The sequence below is a fragment of the Sciurus vulgaris genome (assembly GCF_902686455.1).
Source record: "Sciurus vulgaris genome assembly, chromosome: 6".
Classification (NCBI taxonomy): Eukaryota; Metazoa; Chordata; class Mammalia; order Rodentia; family Sciuridae; genus Sciurus; species Sciurus vulgaris.
This window is the reverse complement of record NC_136466.1, coordinates 7,773,091-7,792,110: the sequence shown is the minus strand read 5'-3', so window position 1 is coordinate 7,792,110 and position 19,020 is coordinate 7,773,091. Positions and strand designations below refer to the sequence as shown.

Genomic DNA, 19,020 nt, shown 5'->3' with positions numbered 1-19,020 from the left:
TACACCCTGGACATTAACCTTCTCAGATATGTGGTTTGCAGGTCTCTTCCTGTCCCACCAGTAGTTTGTCCCTCTGCTAGCAGTGTCTCTGAGTCTGATGAGATCTCATGTCTAGTTTTGCTTTTGTTGCTGGTCTTCTGAGGTCTTATCCAAGATACCTTTGCCAGACATCATATATAAAAAGCATGTACAAGTGAATGTACAATGAATCAAAAATAAAATGAAACTTAAAAAAATGTCAAGAAGAGCTTCAGGTGGTTTCATGGGGCTTGAGGGACAAGTTCAAGCCTAGCCAAAGAAGCCCCAGTAAACACTCTAGGCTTTTGGGCACCTGAAGAGCTGGGCTGTAAGGATACAGACTAAGCAAGATTCACACCCACTTCAGTAAAGACTGAGCCAGCAATAAATCAGTTTGGTCCCAGACAGGACTCAGGTAAACGTCCCCTATCTGAACTGCCTGCCAGAAACAGAAGTCCATTTTCTGTGAAGAAAGACACTACCATATGGAGTCTGGAATAATCTCTACCCTTTTTATGACTCGATTTTTGGCATTTGATAAAAAAAAAAAAAAAAAAAAAAAATTCCCCAGGAGTTTAAAATACAATGACCAAAAACCAAGAAAATATTTTCCCATTATAATGGTATTGAAAATAATGCTGATTGATGTGTTGTAGAAAACACTCTGAAGAAATCCTGAATAAAATTCAGCAGAATGGAAATGGAAATTCTAGAAATGAAAAGTATAACCAGAATTAAGAACTTAATAATGGGGTTTGTGTGGATCCACTTTCTGTTACTGTTACAAACACCTGAAATGATCAACTTATGAAGACAAGAGGGTCGTTTCAGGCCACAGTTTTGGAGGTGTCTGTCCACGGCCAGTTGGCCTCATTGCTTTTGGACCCCTGGTGGGGAACTCAGTGGAACAGAGTCACTCACCCCAGGCTGGGGTGTGAAGGAGAGGAAGGGGCTGGGCCCACAGCACACCCCCAGTTACCCAAACCTCCCATGAGCACCCCCTCCCCAAGGGTCCACCACCACCCAGTCGCATCTCACTAGGGACAAGACTCAGCAGCCTGGCCTTTGGTGGATGTTCCAGACAAACTCTAGCAGGGCTTAACAGCAGGTTAGAGAGTTCTGAAGAGACCAGTGAACTGGAGCTCAGACCGCAGGAAACAACCAGACACCAGTGCTGAGAGGAAGGGGCACAGCAGCTACAGCGAGGGGTGTGCAAGGCACAGCAGAGCAAAGACAGAGTGTGTGCGGCAGCACCTCAGGAGAGCAGAGGGCGAGGCAGCTGCGGCCCGAACTCAGAGCTGCTCCACAGGCTCCATCAGAAGCACCTCGAAGCCCAAGCAGAGCAATGCCACGAAAGCCTCATCCGTCCACACGGTGACCCCTCCACAAAGCTGAGGCACGCGGTCAGGCTGGAGAAGAGGCAGAGGGGAGCCAAGCAGGGCAGCAGCCCTCTTGACCCAGCGCTGACTTCTCAGCACAAACGCATGGTCCCGACGGCACTCGCAGCTGCGTCCTGTTGCAAAGTCAAGACCGCCAGCGGAAACCTCTCGGAATTCCGGTCTTCTCTTGGTCCAGCCGCCTGTGCCGCAGGCCACTCGTGGTCAGGATGAACGGCTGGTGCTCTGGGGCCTGCATGGTGCTGGGCTGTGATGCTCGGCCGATCAGGTGCATGGGAGTAGGTGCATTTTGGACTTAGGCGATTCTTTCAACATATAATGGGTTTAATGGGGTGTAAGTGTGATCCCGTCAGAGTCAAAGGCCATCTTTACCAGACCAGAAAACCGTATCTTCAAAGTGCTGAAAGAAAATAGCAGCCACCTTGGATTGTGCAGCAAAATATTCTTTAAAAATTCAGTTAAAAATATGTATTGGATAAACCCCAAGAAAACTCATCACAGCAGGACCATACTAAAGTGAAAACTGAGGTGGCGTGTGAGTCTGCTCTTGGTCACGATGACAAATGTCTGGGATAAACAAATTAAAATGAAGAAAAGTTTATTTTGGCTCATGGGTACAGAGGTTTCAGTCCACGGTTGCTGGACCCTGTTGCTTCTGGGTCTGTGATGAAGCAGAGCTACTGCCTCCTGGTGTCCAGGAAGCAAAGACAGCAAGAGGAAGGAGCCAGAGCCCCACTGTCCTCTTCAAGGCCATGCCCCCAGGGACCCAACTACCTTCCATTAGGCCCCGCCTCTTAAAGGTCCCACCCCCCAACAGCATCACAGGCTGGCAAGCAAGCCTTTAGGATATAAGCCTTTGGGGAACACTCAAGGGGGTTCATCAGGCACAGGCACAATGACCCCGCTGGGAGGCGTGAACATGTGAACAAGCCATGGAAAGGGTGACATATCAGTGAACCCAGACGAAAGCCAACTGTATAAAATGACAGTAATATTATCCAGGCCCAGTGGCACATGTCCCCAATCCCAGCCTCTTGTGGGAGGGATCACGAGTTCAAAGTTAGTCTGGGAATTCAGTAAAACCTTGTCTCAAAAATGCTTTTAAATGGGGCTGGAAATGCAGCTGAGTGGCGGAGCACTTGCCTACCACATGCAAGGCCCTGAGTTCAGTCTCCAGGACCACAAATACCAGTACTAATAACATTCCATGGTGTCTACAGTGAACTGCAGAATCACCAAAAATTCTACATGCTGAGTGTAGCAGGTATCATAAACATAAAGATGAGGACAAGATGACAGCAAGCGAATAAAAAAGACTTGAAACACTAACCAATAGACTGTCACAGAAAACGAGCTTACAGACAAAAGGGAACATTTCTTAAAGATGAAGGGATCAAACTACAGAAGACATAATGACGCTAGTGTGCAGACACTAACCATGTGACACACTCAAGGCAAACACGGAACCTGGAACATAAATTCCTGATGCAGTGGGGGACTGCACACCCCCCCACCCCCCGTCAGTGGCAGAGTGGGTGGACCTCACTTAGCTGACGTGCACACACACACACTCCCAAATCAACAAGGACACAGGGACAAAAGGCACTTCACGCATCTGATCTACGGGTGTTGAACACTGGCTCCAACAACTACAGAACATGTGTACTTCTTGCCTGGGCAGAGGTTCCCAAATAGACTGCACATCGGGTCCTAAAGCAAGTCTCAGAAGAATTCAAAGAACTAAGATCATTCAGAGTGTGTTCACTGACCATTGTGGAATTAAGCTGAAATCAACAGCAAAACAAACAACAACAAAATCCCCTAAATTAGGATGTTCTTAATGTTTGGAAATTAAATAATATATTTACACCCAACTCATAAGTCTAATAAAAATTGTAACTTGCCCCGCAGAGTGGCACATGGCTCTGATCCCAGCTCCTCAGGAGGTGGAGGCAGGAGGATCTCAAGTTCAAGGCCAGTTTGGGAACTTAGTGAGAACCTCTCAAAGTAACAAGGGCTGGGGACCTCAGTGGAAGAGTCCTGGACTAACAAGTATGAGACTCTTGAGTCCAATACCCAGTACTGAAAAAAATCACAACTTAAATCAGAAATATCATCACTGAATGATAATGAAAATATGACACAGGGAGCTTGTGGGAGGCAGCCAAAGCTAAGCTCAGAGGAAGATGCGTAGCTTTCTCTGCATGCATATAAGAAGAAAGGGATGATAACCAATGATCTGAGGACATTGTGAATGGAAAAAAACAAGAGTCACAAATCAAAAGTTGTTTCTTTGAAAACATTAATAAAATTGGTAGCCCCTTGCTGAACCTGAATCAGATAAAAAAAGAGAATGCAGAAATTATCAACGGCTGGGATTTAAAGGGGGTACCACAATATTCCTAGAGATAGTAATTATTCTAGGTTTTCTTTTTTTGCACTTCACCACCGAGCCACATTCCCAGCCCTGTCTGAGAGATATTAAGATGATAAAAGTATATTTGTACAACTCTTACACTTTAAACGTTAGAGGGAATGTCTGAGAAGAAAACAGTATATTGAAATGAACCCAATAAGAAACTGAAAATCTGAATAATCCTTTCATGACTGAAGACTTTCTCACAAAGAAAACTCTGTGCCTACAGGCCTCCTACAGTGAATTCTACCAAACAAGGAAGAGAGTACAGGCTATTCCCACCCCTGAACAGTGGACAGAAGGCAGCAGATTACCCTCCGTAGTGGGGGTGGCCTCATCCGATTAGCTGAAGGCCTTAAGAAGAAAAAAAGAAACTAATGAAAAAGGGAGGAACTGTCAGCAGATGAGTTCAGGTTGGAATAGCAGCGTCAACTTTTCCTTGGATCTCTAGCTTGCAGTCTGTCAATCTCTAACATACACACACACACACACACACACACACACCTGGTTGCTCATCAGAATGGCTAAAATGAAGAAAACTGACAATGCCAAGTGGTAGTGAACGTGTACAGCCACCGTCTTCTTACACTTTACTGGTGGGAGCGAGCGTGGCATAACCATTCAGGACACTTGTTCGCTGAAGCTGAACATACCCTAAGCAACTCCACATTAATTCTGTAACGGGAGTTCCATAAAGAAGTAGGAGCATGTCCCCATTCACTATTAATAACGTCCCCCAAATTGGAACAAATGAAACGTCCATCACAAGCAGGACGGTTGAACAAAATATTCAAGTGATGTGGAAATTCATATAATGACTATCTCACAAGCACAACTTAAGCTCATTTCCCCAGACCGGCCCAGTAGTCCAGTGCCCACCCTGCTCACTGTGCCCAGTAGTCCCGCCTGGGCCCCTCCCACCCCATGCGGTGATCCTGCCCCCGAACCCCAGCTACGACTCTCCCCCACAGTGGTCCCGCCCTCATGACCACAACCTCCTACCCTGCCCTTCCCCAGCCCTATCACACAGCACGGTGGTCCTGCTCCAGCCCCTCCCACCTCTGCAGGGGTCCCACCTCATCCCCACACCGTGCTGCAACCTGCCCCTCCCAGCCCAACCCTGCACCCCCCAAGAGGGACCCACTCTGGAACCAGGCCCATTCGCACACAAGGGTCCCGCCCCAAGACTCTCCCACGCTCGGACGGTAGTCCCACCCTCCGTGCCCAGTGCTTCCGCCCCAGCACCTCCTACCCCAGCAGAGATCCCTCCCTGCCAGCCCGGTGGTCCCGCCCACCCGGCATTGGCCCCGCCCATTCGCGCAGCGCTCCACCTCCCGTAACCGCCCCCTTCCGGCTCCTTACTCCTCAGGGGCCCCGCCCACCGTGCCGCCCCCAGAGCCCCACAGAGGACAGTGGCCCCGCCCACCCCACGCAGAGGAGCCCCACCCCTGCCCATCCCCACCGTCCCACAGCGTCCGCCGGAGCGCCACGTGACGGGAGGGCCATGGCGCCGGCAGGCCGCGGGCAGCAGCGGGCTCGGGCGCGCTTCGTCTACGTGACCCGCTTCGGCTCGCACCAGTGTGGCGGCGTCCTGCAGCTGGGCGGACCCCGGGCTCCGGGCCGCGGGTGCCCGGGGCCGGAGACGTGCGGCGGCCGGCAGGAGCCGCGGGAGGCGGCGGCGGAGGCCCCGAGCGGCGGCGAGCTGCCTGCGGGCCGGGCCGGCAGCTCCCGGCTGCGGGCGTCGAGCGCGCCGGGCCGCCCCGGGCCTGCAGGTGGCGTGGCGGGCGCGCGGGCGGGCGGGCTGCTCTGCGTCGCCACGTGCCGGGCGGCCGCTTCCTGTCCCGCGGCGGCCGCTTCCCGTCGGCCATCTTGCCGGGCCGCCGTCTCCCGCTGAAGTCGGCCGGCCAGCCGGCCTCCGGGCGCCCGTCCTGCGGGCCGGCGCTTCCCTGGGCCCGTCCGCCCCCGTCCCGTCAGCCAGCGGCGGTCACCTCCCGCCGCCCTGCTGCGCGTCCTGTCGCTCAGCCCTGCCAGGCGCCGCCCGCGGCCGCTGTCCCCGCGCGCCCGTCCGGCAGCCAAGCAGCGGGGACCGCGAGCGAGCGCCGGGCCGCGGGCCTGCCCGCCCGGTCGCCCTGGCCCTGGGTGTCGTCCCTGCGCTCCCTTTCCTGACCGGCCCCGCCTGTTCAGCCCTTTTTAAAGCCACGATCTTGATTTATTGGCCATTTTGTTTTTCTAGTCTCTTCCTCATTAATTCCAGCTTACCTGTATTTCTCTAGGTTTTCTTTGTTCTTGTTTTTTTTAAGCAGGAAATTTCATTTTTCCTTTTTACTGAGAAGTGATTTTAATCACTACTTTAATTACTTCCTTTAGATTCCAGTACGTCGTGTTTCCATTGTCACTTCTTAAAGGTGTTCATTAAATACTTAGGCCTTGCTGTCCCTGGGGAACAAAGATGAGTTACTTACCCTCCCGTTAGCAGTTATTTGGCATCTGCCACGCTGGTGGGCACTAGGCCAGGTGCTGGTGACAACGATGGGTCAAATGGTCTGTACCTAAGGAACTTATAAGTGAAATGGGGGATTCGTGCCGGTAGCTGTGAGTGCTGGCGGCGAGATCTACCGCAGGCCTTGATAATCAAGTTCAGGGACAGAAGAGGCACAGGCAGAAAATCAAGGCAACATGAATAGAAAAGTTTCTAGTGGGACAGTAGAAATCCTCCGGCTTTGAGGTGAAAAAATCAATCTTGGCTTTGTCTTTCATCAGTAGGGTAAGATTGGTTGTGTTAAGTGTTTTAGTCAGCTTTTTCACTGCTATGTCTAAAAGAATCTGACCAGTACAACTGTAGAGGAGGAAGAGTTTGAGGGCTCACAGTTTCAGAGGTCTTAGTCCATAGAAGGTCAACTCCATCCCTCAGGGCTCCAGGTGAGGCAGAACATCATGGCAGAAAAAGGTTGTGGAGGGAAGCAGCTCACATGGTGATCCAGAAGGAGAGAGACTCTACTCTCCAGATACAAAATATATACGCCAAAGCCACGCCCCAATTCCCACCTCCTCCAGCCACACCCCACCACTTCAATTAATCCCATTGGGAATTAATTCACTGATTGAATTAAGACTCTTAAAAACCCATCACTTCTCCTCTGAACCTTCCTGCATTGTCTCACATGTGAGGTTTTGGGGGAAATCTCACATCCAAACCATAGAAGTTAGTAACCACTCCTTAATTTCTGTATCTGTAAAATGGAGTTAATATTTTCTACCTAAATGAAATAATGCATGCAGAATTCCTGGCATCATGTTTGGTATACAAAGTTCCCTGCCTATTTTGACATATAGAGCAGAGAAGCCTCAAGGGCAAAAAGAGGGTGACTAGCCAATAGTCTAGCACTGGGCAGCACATACCAGTATTTAGTGCATGAATGAAAAATAAGTTTTGGATCAGGTAGTGGAATGTTTGCCATTCTTATAAACACTAAAGATTTTTGCATGATGGAGTGAAGTAATCAGAGACAGGTTTATTTGATAACTGTAAGCTGTACTGGAGTTCAGAGATCCAGAGGCAGTGAGATCAGGCAACTCTGCACCGGGGATTGAACCCAAGGGCACTTAACCACTGAGCTACATCCCCAGCCAGCCAGCTATTTATTTATTTATTTATGAATGAGACAGGTTCTCACTAAGTTGCTTAGGGCCTCACTAAATTGCCAAGGCTAGCTTCGAGCTTGTGATCCTCCTGCCTTAGCCTCCCAAATCACTGGGATTGCAGGCGTGTTCCAGCACACTTGGCCTAACATTTCAAAGAAGTCTAATAATCAGGCTGGCTTCATGTCGTCACAGAGTTTGGGAGATACATTCATGAATTACAAATAATAGAGACTGATGAGTGCTATTGTGGAAGTGCTATGCTCTTTTAGTGGTGAATAACTTGGGGATGAGAGAATCAGGGACAGCTTCATGGTGGGAGCTCCTTGTGATAATTCTGTGAGGCTGAGAGAGGGGAAAAGACACTTGGGAAATGTGGACAAGTTATTGAGCATGGATCAGCAATGGGCAGTGATTGGGTGAAAACTTTAAACACGGTTTGGGTCAGAGTGTGAAAAGAGAAGTAGAGAAAGGTTTGATAGACAAGTTGAGACCAAAATCCATGGTGTACACTGGAGTTAGCCTCAGTGCAATACAAAAATCAAGTGAAAGAAATATTTTTGCCTTTTTTCTTGTGCATATTCATTTTTTAAAATTTGAGACAGGGTCTCACTCAGTTACTTGGGATCTTGCTAAACTGCTGAGGCTGGTCTTGAACTTATCCTTCTGCCTCAGCCTCCTGAGTTGCTGGAATTTTTGGCATGTACCATCATGCCAGGCTGTATTTCTTACCATGCCTTAGATCTCCAAGTAATTACAGACAAACTTCATGGCTCCTAACTCTACTCTCAAGAAGTATAGGTATAGGCTAGATAATACTTAGATGGGAATTTTGGAGAATGATGCAAATAAAATGTTCTAAAGGTTGTAGGCATTTGGAGGAAAGGTACATAAAGAACAGTTTCCCAAACGAATTTGTTTTCTGTTATATCTGCATATCAGCTATACTATTAATACATTTATTTAAATAGGTACATGTACCTTCTTAAATTTCTTTTTGGAACACTTTACATCATTACCTCAGTGGAAAACCTGTACTATTTGCCTTAAATAGAAATTAATTAAAAAGAAATCAAATAAAGGCAAAAAAAGGATTCTAGCTAAGTAGGTTGTCTATGTTCATGAAGGGAAATCTGCAAGACCGGAGAGTCTTGATGGCATGCTAGTACCAAACCAGACCTCCTCCTTGATAGGACTTGGAAAGGAGACGATTTTCTCACTGTGTAAATTAATGTCCTTTAGTATGTGTCTGTGCCCCACCTACAATCAGTGACATGTACTTCACCAATTGGAAAACGTCACTTTAGAGCTTATTTTAGTTCATTGAACACATTACATACCTAGTGTTAGCAGAGTTGAAACAGTCTCTAGAGAATAAAACATACTCATCAAGTAAATAACGTGATAAATCTGTGTAACTGAGCATTGGTGGCTTTGAGATCTGAGAATGCTCCCTGAAAAGCTAGACGTCACACGTGTAGAAAGGATTCAGGGAGAGTGGTAGTGGGGCAGGACAGAGTGGGGAAGGTTGGGGGATGCTGTAGACAAGGAGCAGCTTTCAGGGGACACACAGGCATTGGTTCATGATTTTGTCTTTGGACACACACACCTTTTCTGTTAACTCTGGGAAGACCACAAGGTGGGTGGAGTGAGTGAAATCAGTAAGCTCATTCGTCCTGCAGAACCTCCCCATTCTCCGCTGATCTTTCAACATTATGGTAGCACTAGTGATAACATGGTAGGACGCTTGCTCGTGATGCTGGACATCGACAGGGAGCTATAGCTCTCAATCAATTGTGGTAAACGACAGGTACCCCACAGTGCACTGCATTGCCAGTATTTATTGAATCATGATAATGAAACATCTGTCTCTGTGAACGTGAGATATCCAACACTTTGGTACAAAGTAGGCTTTGCTTTCAGATGATTTTGCCCAGTTGTGGGCTAATGTAAGCGCAGAGCCTGTTTAAGGTAGTCTAGGCTGAGCTATGATATTGTGTAGGTTATGTGTAGTAAGTACATTAGTGACTCTGTATTTTCCAATTATGGTGGGTGTGTCTGCATTTTAAACCCATCATAAGTCAAGGAGCCATCTATATTGTTATAGATAAAAAGATGAATGAGACCCACATGGCACCATCCTCCAGAGCCAGATCCTCCTAGAGGGAGCAGATTACAAATACTTGATATAAAAGCATGTGAAGTGCAGTGTAGTAGTCCTGGGAGCCCGTGCTGTATGTGGGGCTGTGTCTTTGAAGGAAGGCTATGGAGGGGAGGTGACATGAGTTGAGTGTTGAAGGATAGGCAGAATTCCCCCGGCAGGGTGTGGGTGCTAGTCTGGTGGGGAAGCACTGCTGAGGCTGGGAGGGTAAGGATAAGACACACTGGGGGAGCTCAGGGATTCCTGTGGTTGGGAGCAGAGGGGGGCCTGGGGGCCTGGGAATAATGTAGGCTGTGAAAACAGCAGCAAGGCGTGGTTTCTCATATTTGTTCCGTTAGCCTTTTTGGGACTCACAAATCACAAAGGGAAGAGGATGGAATAGGTGAATGCTTTCCTAGATACCTACAAGCTTGTTTACATCAGTTTTCTTGGTGGTTTTCAGCATATTATTAACTAAATGGTAAAGTAGTATTACCTAGTGATCTGAAATATACTAACAAGTATAAAAATCCCCCCAATGACCTCAAGAGATATTTCCATGTTCTCTATTTAAAGGTTAGTGAATTCTTTAAAATATGTACTGACTTTGATATCTTTTTACTATTTAAAAAAAATTAGGTGTAATCCAGAAAGATGCAGCTAAAAAGTTTGATTTTCCCATACCAGTGAATGAAGCCTCCAAAATAATGAAAAAAAGGAAAAAGGTATATTATCGTAGAGGGGGGTGAGCAATAGTTTGAACTTTAGATTATCCTATCTAAATAGAAATGTGTGAAGATATTCAAGTCAGTGAAAACAATTCCATTTTAAAAATAATTTAATTTTCTGAAATGAGAATGTAGAAGTAATTTGGCAGAAATAGAACTGAGCTTGGATATATTTATTAACCATGAAGAATAGTCCTTATGGTATTTGAAGGTATAAAATGCATTTTAATCAAACTGTAACCCTCTGGGAGATCTTTTGAAGCATAATCTGTGTTCTAGAATATAATAAACTGATAGATAATTTAGTATGAAATCAAAACCATGGATTTCATAGAAAAGAAAAATTATCTATTATATATCTCTTTTCAAAGACAAAGCGTGCATCTTGGGTTTCTAGTGGAAAGCTGATGAGGATGAACTTTTATTGCTGCTCTGTTCTCCAAATGTCATGGTTGTCCAAATGTCATGGTCACATTAACATTCTAACTATAGTCAAGATCAGGTGCCTTTGATTGCCATTTTAGTTTAATTTAAAGAAATTATTGTTGATCATGACACATAAAATTATATTGTTTCTGATCTTTGAGTTTGATATATAACCCATGTGTATATAAAATAGTATTCAGGGTGATTAACCCTTGCACCATACTTATTTTGAGAGAGCATCTAATCTTCCTACTGCACTAAGAAATATTTCTTCCAAGAACCATCTCCTTTTGGGTAAGGTGAAAGAGAGCAGCCAGTATTTACTTTGACTATTGTCTTCCAGACAGGGCATAAGTGCTTTACATAGGTATTTTTCATTAATCCTAATAATTGAGTATGTGAAGATATTCCTGATGAGGTTTAAACACTTACCAGTGCCAGATTATGAGTCTAGATCTGTTTGATCTCATAGTTCTCACTCCTCCTATTCTAGTATATTCATGATGTCTAGTAATTTTGCTTGGATATATGTCCTTGAAAAATATTTAATTCTTAATTAGAATAAAATTTATTTAAAAAATCACATCACTACTTGGTGTGATTTTTAAAGTGAATTTTATTCTAATTAAGAATTAAATGTTTTTTAAATATATATGTGTATATTGAAAATTGAATGTGTTGGAACCATTTAGGTAGGAGTTGTGGTCATTGCCTTTGAAAGGAAACGGCATGCAGGACAGTTTAAATATGTCCAGGAAATTCTAGGAAGTTGGAAAAGGAGAACAGATAATTAAGTGATCAAGGGGAAACAATTGCATTTAAATTTATGTGCTAATTTCTTTATAGTATTTAAGTTGATTGACATGTAACAGTTGAGTCACTACCAATTGCATTCCTACTTTCTGCTCAGCATTCCTTAACTGTGCTTATTTTTTAAGGTTTCAGTATGGAACAGAGTATACAAAATCATTTCTAGAATGCTTGAAGAAAATGAAAAATACAGACTCAGACTGGAATGCCAGAAATTATCTAGTGAAAGTAAGTTAACATGATTTTTATTGTATTTAAGAAAACTGACTTCTATAAATGGTTTACTTCACCTTGGATTATGTTATACTAGCAGTGTTCTGGTTGTCACTTGCAGTGTACAGAACTATAGAAATGAGCTTACTATGTTCTCACTGTTCATCATAATCAAAAGCACAAGACCTCTTCCAGCAGTGAGTGCAGAGCAGAGCACACCCAGGATAGGTGTGAGTGGAGTGCAGAAGGTGCGTGTTGGCTGGAATTGACGGAACACAGGGAGCACTCTTGTCTGTTAAATGCGGATTTCAATACCGAATTATAAAACTCATCCTTATGGATGAAGAAAAACATTTTAAATGTGGTATAAAATTATGTATTCTATTTATGTAACTTCTTGTAGTCATTTCCCTTCCCTGGATGTTGCAGTCTAATTCAGGCACTTAAAATCTGCCCTTGAGTTATGGCCTTGATGTCATTATTTCATTCCTGGAAAACAGCTCATGAATTAAACCATGTTCTAAAGCCCCATCAATAATGAGTTGATATTGTGGTCAGGGTAAAACTTGATGTCATCTTCTATGTTTCTTATCATAATTGGAAGTTCTGGATTCTCAAAATGTTAAGTGAATAAAATTAATGTGAGTAGTAATGCCATATGAATTGATAAATCAAAATAGTTACTTTATTTGCTGCACATGCATGCTATCATGATGAATGCTGCGGTGGGTGCTCAGGACATGTAGTCACTTGATGACATTTTCCGTTTGACAGTCATTTAACTTGTAGTGTTTAATTTTGTGAAGAATATTTTAATGAGAATAATAAAACAATACCATTTTATAAGCGATATAAACACTGAAAACATTAATATTCATATAATATTCATCAATGATGGCATATAAACCAGTGTTCAGATTTGTGATATTCTATTTCACTTTTCTTATCCAGTTAAGGAGAATGAGGAGGGAGGAGGGATTAGGAGCAAGGAAAGTAGTCAGAGGTTTCTTAAAATAAAATGATGTTTGAACAGGCAGAACAATGTGCAGAAGCACTAGGCCGTCTTCAGAATGCTAATCCACTTATGTAACTTTGAAACTGGTGGGTTCTTTTATGCCTCAGCAAGAGACCTTCTACCACACATGAAGTAAGCTTGTAAAGATCATTTAGCAACTGAATTTGTTGTGTTTTTCAGAAATAGTTCCTCGTAAATAAAAGGTATCCTTGTAATTCATTAGTTTACATTACAGTCTTAAACTAGACTGCAAAATTTTTATAGAGCTAATGTTTCAAAATGTGTTATAATTTTATTCTTAGTATGTATTTCTTAATGAGAAAATCAGTGCTGAAGACAGACTTGAATTTTTTGTATTTTTATATTTTTTTTAGACTCAAATTACACGAGATGAATCATCTCATCATCTTTTGGTAAGAATCCATTTAGATAATAATTGTAGAACTTTTTTTCTTACTTTTTAAATCCTGTCTCCTCCAACTTTTAGTATACATCCATTGCTAGTTCCTGCCTACTCATTTCCTTAATCCAGTATATGGCACTCATTAAGTCTTTGTTGACATTTAAAACTTCGTTTAGATTAATCGCCATCAAATAACTCCCCAATGGTCCGTTTTTTTCTCCTTCTTCCTTTTTGCTCATATCTTATCTCTACTTATTTCTCTTTTTCTTTGACATGCTGTCACATTTAACACTATCTTACTATTATTGCTCCTTCAACATTTTCTTTTTTCCTGTGTCCTGGAGACTGTCATGGTTCTCATTCTGCCTCTCACTGTATTTTCTGTATATTTTTAATGTGTGCCTTTTTCTCTTTCAGAAATAGTTGTCAGTTCTGTCCTCTTTACAGTCACTTTCAGACAACACACTGGTATTTATTCATAACTCTCCAATCACTCCTCTTAGGCGTATGACTTACATCTCTCTTCTACCTCTGACCTCTGTTGTATATACCTCTGAATTTCTTTAAGCTATTCCATAGTTACTTTCAATATCCCAGGTTTTAAACTGACTGTCTTTTCCTTTCTTTCTTCTTTTTTTTTTTTTTTTTTTAACAATCATGTCCCTGGATTCCTAGTCTTCAGACTCATTAATCTCCTAGGGAGAGATTATATACAGTTTTATGAGAATATAAGAGGTAAGACAGGTCTTTGAAAATAAAATTAGATTTTGTAAGTGGGAATGTGAAGAGGAGCATTTACCTTTCACAGGAACATTAGCAAATCGATGGAGTCCAACAAAATGCTCAGTGTGTTAGGCAGCTCTTGTTGCTGCAAAAGACACCTGAGAAAAAGAACCTGAGGAGAAATGATTTATTTTGGCTCATGGTTTGGGAGGTTTCAGTCTGGGGTTGACTGGCTCCTTTGCTTTGGGCCTGAGTGAGACAGAATCCAGTGGCAGAGGGCATGGTGTGGGAAAGCTGCTCACCTCAGGGCAGCTGGGCAGCAGAGAGGGAGGGAGGCAGGGGCTGGGGACAAGAAGTGTCCTTCCAAGGCACACGCCAGTAACCTACTTCCTCCACCAGGCCCCCCTTAAGCTTCCACCTCCCAGTAGTGCCACCAGCCTCTCACCCAGCACTCCAGTGCTGGAGCCCTGGAAGAACCCTACCTCTGAACACGCTGCATTGGGCACCAAGCCTTCAACACCTAAGCCTTTGGGGGACATTCCAGGTCCAGACCACACACTGAGGGAATGTGCAGTTTTGTTAGAGATGACCTAAGATAGTATAATTAAAGAAAAATGTAAAAGAATGCTAAGACTGTATTTCAAAGTCTCCCTTGAATGCTGGGCGAGGATCTGTACTTTGTTTAGCAGGCACTGAAGAAGCATGAGTCACGTATTTAAAATGATTTCAAATGTTCAGGAAAGTTGCAGGAATAATGTCAAGAACTCTATCATTTACCCAGATCCACCAATTTTGGCATCTCCACATTTGCTTTCCTATTTTTCTCTGTGTATAAAAGTATTACCCCTGATACTTTAATATGTATGCCCTAAAAAAGGGTGTCCTTTATATAACCACACAATAATTATGGAATTCAGGAAATTTGACTTTGATACAAAACCTTTATATAATCTATACTCTATAATCCAATTTTTTCCCATTGCCTCAAAAATGTCTTTAATGGGATTTGTTTCTAGGTACCAAGTCCAGTCCAGGATCATGTATTATATTTAGTTGTCATATATCTTCTTAAATCTATAACAATTCTTTAACCTTTCTTTTTACTTCATGATACTGATATTTTTTAAAAAGAGTATAGGCTGGTTAATTTTCAGATTATCCCTATGGACTTTTTGGTACTTTGTTATTATTTGATTTATGTTATGCATTTTGACTGGAGCATTATATTAGTAAAGTTTCCTTCTCAGGGTATCATGTCTGGAGTCCTGGGATCTTCATTGACCGATGATTATGGACTTGGATCTCTAGGTTAAGTTGTCCATTCATGGTTACAGTTTTTCCTTTTGTGATTAATAAATATTCCATGGAAAGATAATAAGAAAGCATACGCAAATATCTTGTTTTTCATCAATATGTAGAACATTTTAAAACAGTGGAGTTATGAGATCTGCATTTTAGAAAGAATGTCATTTGTGAAAAGGTTTCCAATGGAGGCAAATGAGGAGGTGAGAAAGAAAATCTGCGGCTGTAGTGGCAGTGCAAGAAGGGAGTGAAGTGTTCCTGAATGAGGGTGGTGGGCAGGCAGTGCAGAGACCGGACTAGATGTGGGATCAGGAGGGAATGAGTTCTGAGAACGAGGAAATAAGAAATGAGGAAGTGGGCAGACTGGTTTTTGACATGTTGAGTGTTGGGTGGCAGTTAGGGGACCCATGTAAAAATTGTACACAAGCAGCTGGAAGTGCTGAACTGGAGCTGTCTGGTAGATCCACGCTGCCTAAAGGGTGTTCATGGCTCTCGCGGGAGGCACGAAGGAAAACCTCAGTGTGAGGTGGAGAGCGGAGACTGAGTGCACGTCAGGTGGTGTCCAGGGAAAGGGGAGTTTTCAGTTTCGGAATCAGGGATTCTAGGAACTTACTCAGAAGCAAAGAGGGAGCTGACTGAGGGAGCTGACTGAGAGAGAAGCAAATGGAAATCGCAGGAGATCTAGGGATTGGAGTGCAAAGAAGGTCTAAGGCTGCACTCCTTGGGAGCACAGGGCTATGAAAAGCAGGAGGTGGGGATGCGTCAGCCAGGAGCTCCGAGAGTCCTAGCACCCAGAGGCAAAGCACAGGTGATGGCGGCGTCCAAGCAGGGCTCGCTGTGAGCAGCTGCAGTGGTCTGGAGCCTGGGATGTGCGTTTCTGTGACGGTCTGTCAGTGGAGCTGATGAAGTCACCAAGGGAATTAGCCGGAGCAGGGAAGGACAGTGTGACTGCACAAGGAGTCTCTCAGAAGCCATGGCTGACCAGGGCAAGCAGGTCATTAACATAGTCAGTGCAGGAGTGTCCTGCTGGTCTCTGCAGTCCAGAGTGTCAAAAATGTCAATGAATACTGACATATTTTATTTTAATAAGATTAAATTTTGTCACCTTTCATTTAGGATTAACCTATCTTTGGATTTGTTTCCCAGTGAAGATAATGAAGAGTTCAAAGATGGAATGTTAAATGGAATCACAATTATTAATCTTGGTGTTTTTTGGAATTGGCACTTTAATAGTTCAATGGAAAAACTAGTTTCTTTATAAATTAATAGTATTTTTGCAAGTCAATAAAATTTTTAAACATTGCTATGCAAGCATTATTTTCAGAATTAATATTTTTGTATACTTTTAAATTAATCTACATAAAATTTAAATTAGCATATCAGCACAATTATGTTTATTTATAATTGTTAACTTTTATCTTTTGTTAGTGAGTCTGCAACTGCTGCTTTGTGCACCTCTCTTTTAGATGTAACTTTTAAATTAAACTTGTATTAATTTAAATTATTTTTGGATTCTTCCCTTTGTTTAAAATTCTGAATTGCAATAATTATTTTGGGTGTTTAATTATTACTACCATCTTTTCATCCTAAAGATATTAGCTTGTGTATATTTATGATGTGCATATGTTACAATGGACTGTGTAATGATGTGGAGTGTCTTAGGATCATTTTTGAGCAAAGATCAGAGGAGATGCCCTTCTCCATGGCCAGGCTCCTAATTAAAAGATGCATTATTTTTAAGTCCATGAAAGAGAACTTTAGAACTCTAAAACGATCATTGAGAAGTATTTTTCAGTTTAGTCCCTTTATTTTCCACCCAATATTAAGTAGTAAGTAATGTTACCATGGCAGTGTTCCTGGTTTTTTTTTTTTTTTTTTCCCCCTGGGATGGGAATTTAGGAGGGAAAGACAGAAAAGAGTTATCTGTGGTCAAACCCTGTGTACACAAGTTGCTTCTTTCCCTTGAGGTGCTAGGTCTGTTTCCTTAAATATTCCAGATGAGAACAGGATTATATTAGTTCCTTATGGAAGTGTTGAGAGGGTGACCTTCCTCAGTTTTCTTACAAAGGTATTGAGAAACAGGAGTATACAAAATTCTCATTAAACAGTAAAAGATGTAAGCATTATAAAATAACTCACAGTTTTGTTGCTTTTACTAGTTATAACTTAATTGCTTCATGAAACTCCAGTGGCCTAGGATTTGAGGCAGCGTGTTCTTCTAGTGATTGTTTACCAATTCACTTGTCTTAGTTGAAGGACTATTTGGGCACATGCCTAGGCCCTGCCTGCCATATGGGGTTCACAGTTCCCCTGCACACAGGGACATCTAACTTATTTCAAGTGTGCTGAATGAATTACTAGGCTGTTAAATCCTTCAGTGAAATTTCAAATTTTAGCATATACAACTTAAATCCATTGCAACGTGAAACATGTATATCATAGTTTATGCTGCATAAGTAAGGTTTTGTGGTGAAATGAATGAGCATTTTAGGTTTGCTTCAATGTAGTTTTTACTTATGTGACTTGTACAACATAGTAATATAGTCAGTTTTATCAGGTGTTCTAGTATTTATTAGATTTGAATAAATCTAGTAAATCTAATGCTGGGTACAAACTTAGTTTGTCTCACTCTTCTAGAACCATGGAATGATGACACTCACTGAAATGAAGGTTTTAAATATTTTAGTTTTTGTTAAATTATTTCTGGTGAAAATGTATTGAATTTTCTGTTTTCTTAAATATAATAGGATTTCTTTGATGACTTGATCATTTTGATACTGTGATTTATTTATGATTCTATAATTCTTGCAGGGTTGATGACCCATATACATTAAAACCTCAGACTACTGTGTAGTCTTGGCTTCTCTTCATCTCTGCTCCAGACTATCTTTTCTGCGGTCTCCATGAATAGGAACATTCACTCACCAAATCTATACCTCATTCTTCATTTCCTCTTAGACCAAAGGCAGTTTATTTGAGCCCAGTAGTCTGGTCATGCAGCCCTGCGTTCTTAGAAAGGCATCATTAGAAGGCTTCGTCATCTGCAGACACCAGGGAGTCTGCTTCCACAAGCCTAGAGAGCACGAGTCAGGTATCCACCGCGGCCTCTTGCTGCAACCAGGAGATGCAGTGAACACAAGATGTGCAAGGTTGCTGCTGAAGTGACACTACACACATACTGCTTTATAGTGAACTTCACTTGTAGTCAATAGAAGGAGTGTACTTTAAAACAACAACAAGGCATAGCACAGTAAATATATAAACCATTTAAGTTATTATCATTATTGTAGTATGCACAATCAGAAAAATGAGAAATTACACTCCATTTATGTATGATTTATCAAAATGTATAAATGCATACTACTGTCCTTACAACCAATTAAATAATAAAACTATTATATACTGAGCACAATTTATGTACTTTATATATATATTTTTTGTAGCACTGGGAATCAAACCTAGGGCCATATGCATGCCTGCATGCGCTCTACCACTGAGCTACATCCCCAGCCCTGTACTGTATTTTTATATGACTGGTAGAACAATAGGCTTGTTTATACCAGCATCATCACAAACACATGAGGAATGCATTGTGTTAGGATGTCTATGATGTCATGGTTGTGTATGAAATTTGTTATTGGACAAAGTATCATTATGCAATGTATGATTTTATTTTCATGTTCTGTTTTGGATTCTGTTGTAGATGTTTTATGCTTAGGTGTGCAGGGCAGGGAGAGGAGGAAATGAAAGATTTTTGTGAGTATAGAATAGAGAAGAAATATGTCAATAT

At 42.6% G+C, this 19,020-nt stretch overlaps 1 protein-coding gene across 1 annotated transcript; it reads left to right on the top strand.

Moving 5' to 3' along the window:
- Positions 1 to 5,335: 5,335 nt before the first annotated feature.
- LOC306664047 (uncharacterized protein C5orf47) lies at positions 5,336 to 16,607 on the top strand (the record flags this gene model as incomplete). The annotated part of the gene is made up of 5 exons (XM_079144715.1): positions 5,336 to 5,603; positions 10,250 to 10,335; positions 11,703 to 11,802; positions 13,177 to 13,215; positions 16,347 to 16,607. The coding sequence occupies 4 exons, from the start codon at positions 5,336 to 5,338 to the stop codon at positions 13,194 to 13,196; spliced, it is 474 nt and encodes a 157-aa protein (XP_079000841.1). The 3' UTR covers positions 13,197 to 13,215; positions 16,347 to 16,607.
- Between the last annotated feature and the right edge of the window lie 2,413 nt (positions 16,608 to 19,020).